The sequence below is a fragment of the Cryptomeria japonica genome, chromosome 9, assembly GCF_030272615.1.
Source record: "Cryptomeria japonica chromosome 9, Sugi_1.0, whole genome shotgun sequence".
Lineage (NCBI taxonomy): Eukaryota > Viridiplantae > Streptophyta > Pinopsida > Cupressales > Cupressaceae > Cryptomeria > Cryptomeria japonica.
In genome coordinates, this window is record NC_081413.1 from 45,205,361 (window position 1) to 45,214,922 (window position 9,562).

Here is a 9,562-nt window from a genome sequence, read left to right on the forward strand (position 1 = left end):
TAAGTTCTAAAACATATGATGCTATTAAATTTGCAAGGTTATAAGACCGATCTCGATTGTGACTATAGGAATTACACACTTGATTTCTTTCATGGGTATGTACCATTCCAGGTTGTTTGACAAGTGGTGATCATCGTATACTACCACTGCCATGCATACAACAAACTTTAATTTCTTTAGGTGATAGGAGTTGTGTAACAACATGTGAACTCTCACATACCCACCACTGTCATTCTACAAAACATCATCTGTGTTACTCTCCCTCTTTATCTTCCTACCTGTTGTTTCCTTCTGAAAAAACATATTGCAAGTACTCTGACTCATCATGTTGCTTTGTTGACACTATTTTCCACATCTGCTCTGCTCATTAAAAACAAATTCGAGAAGAATATTGCTACAAGTTTCCTTTTTTGTCACGATAATACACCCGTGGTTCAATTTCAAACCTTATTCCTCCTATTCAATATACACACACAAATCCATCAGTCAATTTTCTTAGGAGAGCAGACATGATAAAAATCAAAGAGGAAGTTGCAGACAAGAAATAAATTCACTTACTTCTATAGAAGTGTAGACGCAGTTGCAGTGGGGTATGGAGGGAGAGAGGGAGGGAGAGAAGAAGAGAAAGAGGGATGGGGTATGGAGGAAGGGAGAAGGGGAGAGAGCGAGAGAGATAGGGATGGGGTATGGAGGAAGGGATAAGGGGAGAGAAGGAAGGATGGGGTATGGAGGAAGGGAGGAGGGGAGAGAGCGAGGGAGAGAGAGAGGGATGGGGTATGGAGAGAGAGAGAGAGGCACCTTGTATGCGTTTGAGAGTGGGAGACAATACACTTACATGTGTATATATATGTTTAATATATTATATATTATATGCATATACACATATTATATATTATATGTATATACACATATTACATATATAATATCATATTATACACATATTATATATTACATATACTATATGCATATATAGATATTATATATAGAATATCATATTATACAATAGCGCGTACGCGCTATTTATAGTAAAAAGAGTACGTATGTGTTGTTTATAGGAAAACGAGCGGGTACGCACTGCTTACACCATAAGTACCTCGTACGCGCTTTTTAAACTTGTAGTACCCCGTACGCTCTTTTGACTGTTTAGGCTTGGAAATAGGCCTGGATGACAAAGCTACGGTTTGGAAGTTTGATTTCCCTCCATTTCTCTCATTTTTGACGTGTTTTATTTTATCAAATTGTCATCATCAGTTTTACACTTCATCAAGCGGGTATTTCTAAAATTGCCACCATATTTTTACCCATCTTCTGAGCTTTCTAACCATATAATTTTTTTTCAATTTGAACAACAATAACATATTATTATTGAATTTCTTTTACCGGTGTCTCCATAGTTCTCACAAACATAGGTGCACCATTTTTTGAATAACTTTTGATATACTTATCCAAATTTTAAAAACTTTATGTATTATTGTAGTGCACTTGATTCTTTACAATTTTAAAAAAATGTATTTTTGATTTGTTTAGTGCAACTTATGCTTCGCGCACGAACAGGTACCTAATTTTCAAGATGTGCTCGATTGGCAAAATCATAAAAAAAATACTCAACAAAAAATTACAAAAAAATACACATCTTCTAGTGTTCACTCTTAACTATCTTTCTGCCAAAGGATTTGTCAAAAAACTAAATCTAACTATGACTTTTTTTATGCGCACGTCAGACACTATGTTATGTTTTTCAGAAAAAATCAGGGTCAGTTTTTCGTGCATGAAGGATTTGACCCCCTTAATCTTATCCAATTTTGAAAAAAATTAGTAGCTTGGAAACTAGATTCAGAGTACTGCAATATTTGTTCTTTTATTATCTTCATATCTTGAGTGGATGACTTTCAAATTTTGCCTCCAAGTTCAGGTTCACCTGATTTCAAAAAAAAAAAAAAAGTGTCCACTTATACCCCCCTTTTTAACCACCATCTTTGTGCACTTACCCTAATGTGTTGTTGAGAGTCTTTTACTATGTTAAGGGTCAACGCCCTAATTAACATTGCTTTACAAATTAAAAATAGGTACATCATTCATTGCTATATTGGTACGAATCTTATAGATTTCACATGCGTACATAAATCATACTTCTGATGTGATTGACACCAAATGTCTCTTGCAAAGTGTCTATGACATGTTATGCATGTCAACCAATTTTTTCCAATGGTTACCTTATCTACCAAGCTTTCTCCTTTTCCTTGTGCATCGAATACTTTGGACAAATTTGTTGTTTGACTTTTCTCGTCTAGGGCTAATTTTTTTCATTAATTTTTTGAACCACCAAAAGTTACAAGGTCAAAGGTTAATATTATTTATTTTATTTTTTAGGATCTCATTTATGGGGTCCACAACCTAACCCCACCTTTAAAATATATGGCATTTTTTTATCAAAATAATTATTGATGAAGATTGGTTCAAAACTATTGTAAAGTCAAAAGGGTATACATGGTACTTTTAATTTCAGTTTAATGGTTTTATCTTGAGGGTCGTGTCTAGGTAATACGATAATTAACATATTTTTAAGAGAAATGATAAATTATTTAATTTTAACTTCTTCTTTTTTCCTTTTTAATTCAATTTTTTGGAGTGTATATGACTATAATATTTAATTTAAATTAAATATAGGTATATGCTGATTTTTTTATATAAAATATAAATTATTTAATTTTAATTTAGGTAATTTAAATTTATTTTTAAACTTTTTATTTATATTTGTTTGATGGAGTGTAGATTATTTAAATAAATAATTTTTTATATTTATTTTTTTAATTGTTATTTTTTTATTCGAGTGAAAAGTATGTTAATTTGTCTTGTTTTGTATTCTACTTCATCACAGATTATGTAATTTGATTGAAATTTCAAGGAAAAAACTTACACTATCAAAACTAGAAACTATGCATAATAATATTAATTTGTGTTTTAAAGTGTTATATAAAAGGATAGATTGTAATTTAAACTTTTACACATTTGATTTATTTAAATATCAAATAGCATAGAGTATTCACGCATGATTAGTTTACACTAATGTTTACAATTAGTAAGAAATTATTGCATTTTCTATGGTCATTTGTTGTCTATAATTTGTGCTCAAATATCACTAAATCTAATTCTAATGGTTCTAAAAAGGAGAAGATGCTCATTTAACTAACTCTCCAAAATGTTTATTGTTGCAGGTTTAAACACTCAAGAGAATCTATTTTTGCGAGTACAAAAGGTCAACAAGTCACAAGTTCATTTTTTATTTTTTTAACTTCAAATTTGTAGAAAAGGTTGAAAATATATGAGCATAGTCTTGACCCTAGTTAAATTCTAAGAATGCAACAATTCAAATTGTGTCATTTTAATTCCAACAAATCCAAGATTAAGTGATTTTGAGTTACGGTTCAAAAATTATGATTAAAAAGTGTGAACTACCTATCAACTAACAAAATTAATTAAATATTTTTATTTCTTTTATTTTATAGCTTTCTAAATTATAACATATGATATGTCATAACTTTAAATTAAGTTTATTGTATTGTATTGATTATAATATTAACAAAACATATTTTATTTAAGAGATTCTTTTATTTCCTTACAATCTAAAGATAGGTGAACTCAATCTAGTATTTAAAAGATTTGGTGAGTATATAATTGTTTAAATTGTGACAATATGACATGAACACAACTTCATCCATAAAACTTGTTATTATATACATATAATGGTAATTTTTTTAGATTTATGTCATCTTTTATTTAGTTTTGTTTATATTTTTAGGAGTGCCTTGGATACATTAACATATTGAGAAATGACATATTTTATATGCAAAGTTGTGCCATTTACCATATGACACCTACCAATTCATTGTACAGAGTCATATGCATGTATCTCTTACCTTATCCACATGTTCATTCATCCAAATATGTGTCTCATATTCTTGCATTTATTATGCTTATATACATTAATGTACTTCCATTTACCTAATAACATGATGATTTTGCCTCTTTTATGTTTGGGATCATTTACAATATCACAAGGTAGACCCCATGCTCATAGAATTGATCCTTTCAAATTCAAATCTTAAATGACTTGCGACTATATTTTTCTCATCGAGAATCAACTAAACACAAATTTATACAATTTATTATTATGTCATTATATTTAAAGGCATCCATTGCACATTTTATGAATCGGGGAATTCACAAGTCCTCTCTCAACCAAAGACATTGCAACACTTTAATTTGTGTACCAAAAGAAATTTAGTTTTGCATGAATATTCTATGAGAATATACATGTTGAAAGAATGTTGTTTTTATTCTCCAAATCCAAGACACATTCTAAGATATTTTATCAAGTAAAAGGTGCCATATTTTGAGCAAATACTAGTCTAATTATAAAATATTAAGGAAAGGTAATCATTCTTTAAGTATCATGTCTATCACAATTACTTTCTTAAAATAATTATTACAATTATATAATTTATTTATCCCTGTTGTCATTAATTAATCCCTATAGTCATTATTTAATCTAAATCAGTATGTAAATTTACTTCATTAGCCTAAATTAATCCTAAGAGAAATATTGTTTTTCTTTACAGTAATTCTTTATCCTTATTAAAGATAGTGAATGAATTAAACGTTTCAAAAGTTATATTCTACAAAATTATTTTTGTAGAGAAAGTTGAAATCCATGGAAAAAGTTTCAAATATATAGGTATATACTTGACATTAGTTAAATTCTAAGAATGGGCCAATTCAAATTGTGTCACTAGAAAATCAAGGATTTAGCCTATCCATTAACTTAATGATATGTTGGCTAGCTACTTAGCAAAGGATCAACTTTCATAATAGGAGAGTTGTGAAGTGAACAATATATTACTAAATGTATATTGTTCTCCACTCTCATCTTACCCTATATATTTCAAGATGCGACAATACACGTGTCTAAAATGATATACTTGTTTATTGAATGGGTCTACACACAAGTGCCAAATTTCTCACCATTTTTATATATTAAATAAAATTATTTTTGTAGAGAAAGTTGAAATCCATGGAAAAAGTTTCAAATATATAGGTATATACTTGACATTAGTTAAATTCTAAGAATGGGCCAATTCAAATTGTGTCACTAGAAAATCAAGGATTTAGCCTATCCATTAACTTAATGATATGTTGGCTAGCTACTTAGCAAAGGATCAACTTTCATAATAGGAGAGTTGTGAAGTGAACAATATATTACTAAATGTATATTGTTCTCCACTCTCATCTTACCCTATATATTTCAAGATGCGACAATACACGTGTCTAAAATGATATACTTGTTTATTGAATGGGTCTACACACAAGTGCCAAATTTCTCACCATTTTTATATATTAAATAAAATTATTTTTGTAGAGAAAGTTGAAATCCACGGAAAAAGTTTCAAATATATAGGTATATACTTGACATTAGTTAAATTCTAAGAATGGGCCAATTCAAATTGTGTCACTAGAAAATCAAGGATTTAGCCTATCCATTAACTTAATGATATGTTGGCTAGCTACTTAGCAAAGGATCAACTTTCATAATAGGAGAGTTGTGAAGTGAACAATATATTACTAAATGTATATTGTTCTCCACTCTCATCTTACCCTATATATTTCAAGATGCGACAATACACGTGTCTAAAATGATATACTTGTTTATTGAATGGGTCTACACACAAGTGCCAAATTTCTCACCATTTTTATATATTAAATAAAAATAAATTAATTTTCTAATATTTCTATAATATATATATTCCTAGTGTATCGGCATAAATGTCTTAAATATATCTATGTAAAAGGTATCACTTTCTATATCTAACTTTATATTTCTCTCACTCTCATTTTCTCTCTCTCTCTTCCTTCATATGTATTTATCTCTTACATCTCTTTATATCCTTTTGTCATCTCTTTCTTCATATATCCCTCTCATTTGTATTGACATAGATGTCTTAAATATATTTATGTAAAAAGTATCACTTTCTATATCTATTTTTATATTTCTCTCTCACTCTATTTTGTCTCTCTATGTCTCTCCTTCCATATATATTTATCTCTTATACCTCTTTATATCCCTTTCTTTCTTTTTGGAAATCTCCTGTTTCCTTCCTTTCTAACCATTGGCAGGAACTTGACAAATATAAGTACCTTGTTATATATGTATATGTAAGCTAATTTTTATCTTTTATTTGGTGGTACAATAAAATGATATTTTGTATTTCTTGAGGGTCCCACATAAAAAGATAAGGATGTTTGCCTCTGGACTCCTCCAGATTTTCTTTGGATCTTGTACATTCTTTTTCCCCTACCGTGTGATAAAGAGAGGAAATAGTTGCAGTTATGGAAGAAGCACAAGCACAAGTAAAGGTGCACACAATCTCAACTGTAGCACCGACAATCCCAACAGAAAGGCACTCAATGTTTCTGTCAAACCTTGATCTTCTCTGGTTACCAATCAATAATGTTCAGAGGATTCTCTTCTATACAATCTCCCCTGAAAACCAATACTCTTCAATAGTAGAAAGCTTAAAGAAAAGCCTCTCCTCAGTCCTGGTCTATTTCTATCCATTGGCTGGCCGGTTAGACAAGGGAGAATCAGGCAGACCAGAGATCGACTGCAATGATGCAGGGGTGGAATTTTTGGAAGCATCAATAGATATGCCCTTCTCCTCCCTGGAAAGAGATGGGTTTCAGTATAAGCCCTTTTTTCAAAACCTGGTGCCCAAGGTCCATCCTTTACAGGACCACAACTGCTCTACACCATTTCTCTCTGTGCAGGTATGCTCATCTCTTAATGACTTCTTTCGTATGCGGTATGAGTGTAAAAACTAATAAGAATTTAAACTTTTCTCTGGGATTTAAGATTTGAGCACAGATCTGAGTGGTTTTTCAAGTTGATTGCATTATTTCCTTGCATTTTTATTCATGCTCGTGTGTTAGTTCTTCCTTGGTCTAAGGTTTTTGGATCTATAAATTTAGATTTCTGTATTTTGGCTGCAAACTTTAAGTCTATCAGCAGTTTATTAAGTCTATCTGCAGTTTATTTGCTCCTCTCTTTTCTGTCTCATGGTTGTAAAGTTTATATGCTATCTTGTTGACTCTGTTTTCATTTTGACAGTGTACTGACTGTCTTTTTATTATAATTTCTCATATATTTTTTTAATAAAAAGAAAAAGAACTTTACTGACAATCTATGTAGAATTTTGAGCAAACTGCTTATGTACTGTCATTAAGAGCGAATGTGTATGTTTATGTGCATTGTTATGTTTATTTGCATTAACATTTGAGATGGATGATAGGAAGCTTTTATAGAATAGAAAGATGAAAAGATTGATACAAATAAACATACACAAAACTAATCTATAATAATTGTTGTTACTATTTCTGGATTAGAATGTGTATGTTTATTTGCATCAATGTTTCCGATAAATGATAGAAAGCTTATGAAATAGAAAGATGGAAAGATTGATACAAATAAATATACACAATCTAATCCAAAAACAATAATAATAATATAAATAAAAATATATAAACTTTATGCTCTGTCAATAGATTAATAATACACTCTGGAGACATGTGGAAGAAGAATTTACTACCATATTCTTTTACAGCAAGCATAGATTATGGTATCCTTGATCTCTAATACCCATTGACCAGATGCCCAACCCCAAATCATCAGAGTAAAAACAGATTGCCACCAACAAAATATTTGTATTTTTAGAACAATATGTAAGCATCATCAGAAGCTTCTTTATTTTCAAATTTTCTCATATTAATGCTGGTATGAGCACTTATCTCAATTTATGTGTTTTCCATCTTGTTCTCAAGAGAGATTTACCTCAATTTTGAAAGAATGGGTATTACAGGTAACATCTTTTGAGGAAGGGGGAATATGCATAGGAACCACTCTTCATCATGTTATAGCAGATGGGAACTCGTGTTGGCATTTCATGAAATCATGGGCAGAGTGTAGCAGAGGCCTCCCGGTTTCGAATCCTCCCCTGCACTGTAGAACAGTCTTCAAACTAGAAAACAAGAAGCCCATTCCCATTTCATACAAACCCCATGACGTAGTAATCAATGGGATTCCAGGGGCTCAGATTTACAAGTTCTTACCAGATGACCTACAACAAAACTCAGAAAAAACTAGTGCTGAACAAGCATTGGAGCTTGAAGTGGGTATTCAAAAATGGCTGGGGCACAATACAGAGCCCATATACTCAACCTTCTGCTTTACAGAAAAGATGATCAGAGACCTGAAACAGCAGAACGGGACTTCAAGCTCCTTCATTGCAGTAGCAGCACAGTTTTGGAGATGCCTAACCAGGGCTCGCGAAGTGCCGGATGAAGAACCAGTTGTATTTGCACTTCTGGCCGATTGCAGAAGCCGTGTAAAACCTCCATTGCCTAAGGCTTATTTTGGCAATTGTTTGTCTTCGGGTATTGTTCGTACAGCAGCAAAAACGTTGCTTGGAAACAATCTCTGCTTTGCTGCGAGCCTTATACAGGAGCTCATCAATTTCTGTACCACCGAAGAGCAGATTAAAAATACGGTAGATTGGCTGGAATCTCCTGATAGCGGTTTAGCGTGGTTGTTTCATGAATTTGCAGGGCTTTGTTTTACTAATGTGGTAAGTTCTCACAGGTTTCCAGTTTATGAGATTGACTATGGGTGGGGAAGGCCATTGAATGTGCAGACAGCTTCCATTAATGAAAATGGGGCAATGGTTTTGTTTGCTGCAAAAGATGACGGAGGAAGCATAGTTGTGTCCACTCGCCTTCCTAAACATCAAATGGAAATCTTAACTCATCTCCTCTCTGTTCCCCACTGAAAGATTTAATCTTATTGGCTAAGCTTACTAAAGGAGATTGCATATCTTTGGTTCCATTTAAGCAATTAATTGTAGAGAAGCTTTTCTCCTGAGACCGTTTTAATGAGTTGCAGTCATGTCTACAGTCCGTATTTATTGCTTCACATGATCCGTTGTCAGAATCGGTATAAAACGAGAAATTTTCTAGCTTTGTTTATACATTTTTGGTGTGATCTTTGCTACATTGTGTATTTCTAAACTTTGATACAATTGGCTTTTGTTATCATTATATTCTTGTCTTAATGATAAACTTTCTTACTTTTTTATGTGGAGAGGTATTTATAATGATATCAAAATGTCTTAAACAAAAATTCATTTTTGAAACAATTTGACATACAAATGACAGGTAAATGCATGAAATGTGCCATGTTCCAGCTTTTGTGGAGGTGTTATTTTATTAGTCCAAATAAAATTTAGAACCCTCGCTATTTGTCTCCACCTAGATTCAAAGTTTTTTACATGCGGGACTTCAATGGATTTGTATTCTTGATGTTTAGTATTTTAGAAGAACATTTATTTTAAATATAGGTATACTAGTTTATATGTTTATGATATGATCTTTTGGTATATTGTGTCTTTTTAAATTTTGATTACATTTTTTTTTGGTTTTTGTTCTTATTTAATTTGGATATGTAAACTGAAATAAG

General features: G+C 31.5%; 1 protein-coding gene across 1 annotated transcript; it reads left to right on the forward strand.

The window, feature by feature from the left end:
- The first annotated feature begins 6,325 nt into the window (after positions 1–6,325).
- On the forward strand, positions 6,326–9,181 carry LOC131043927 (hydroxycinnamoyltransferase). Its single transcript, XM_057977165.2, has 2 exons — positions 6,326–6,822; positions 7,911–9,181. The coding sequence occupies exons 1-2, from the start codon at positions 6,385–6,387 to the stop codon at positions 8,874–8,876; spliced, it is 1,404 nt and encodes a 467-aa protein (XP_057833148.2). The 5' UTR covers positions 6,326–6,384; the 3' UTR covers positions 8,877–9,181.
- Positions 9,182–9,562: the final 381 nt, after the last annotated feature.

Excerpts from the sequence above, each read along its gene's own strand:
- LOC131043927 (XM_057977165.2), top strand. The coding sequence starts at position 6,385 with ATGGAAGAAGCACAAGCACAAGTAAAGGTGCACACAATCTCAACTGTA. Across the intron at positions 6,823-7,910 it reads CACCATTTCTCTCTGTGCAG|GTAACATCTTTTGAGGAAGG; the intron begins GTATGCTCATCT and ends TGGGTATTACAG.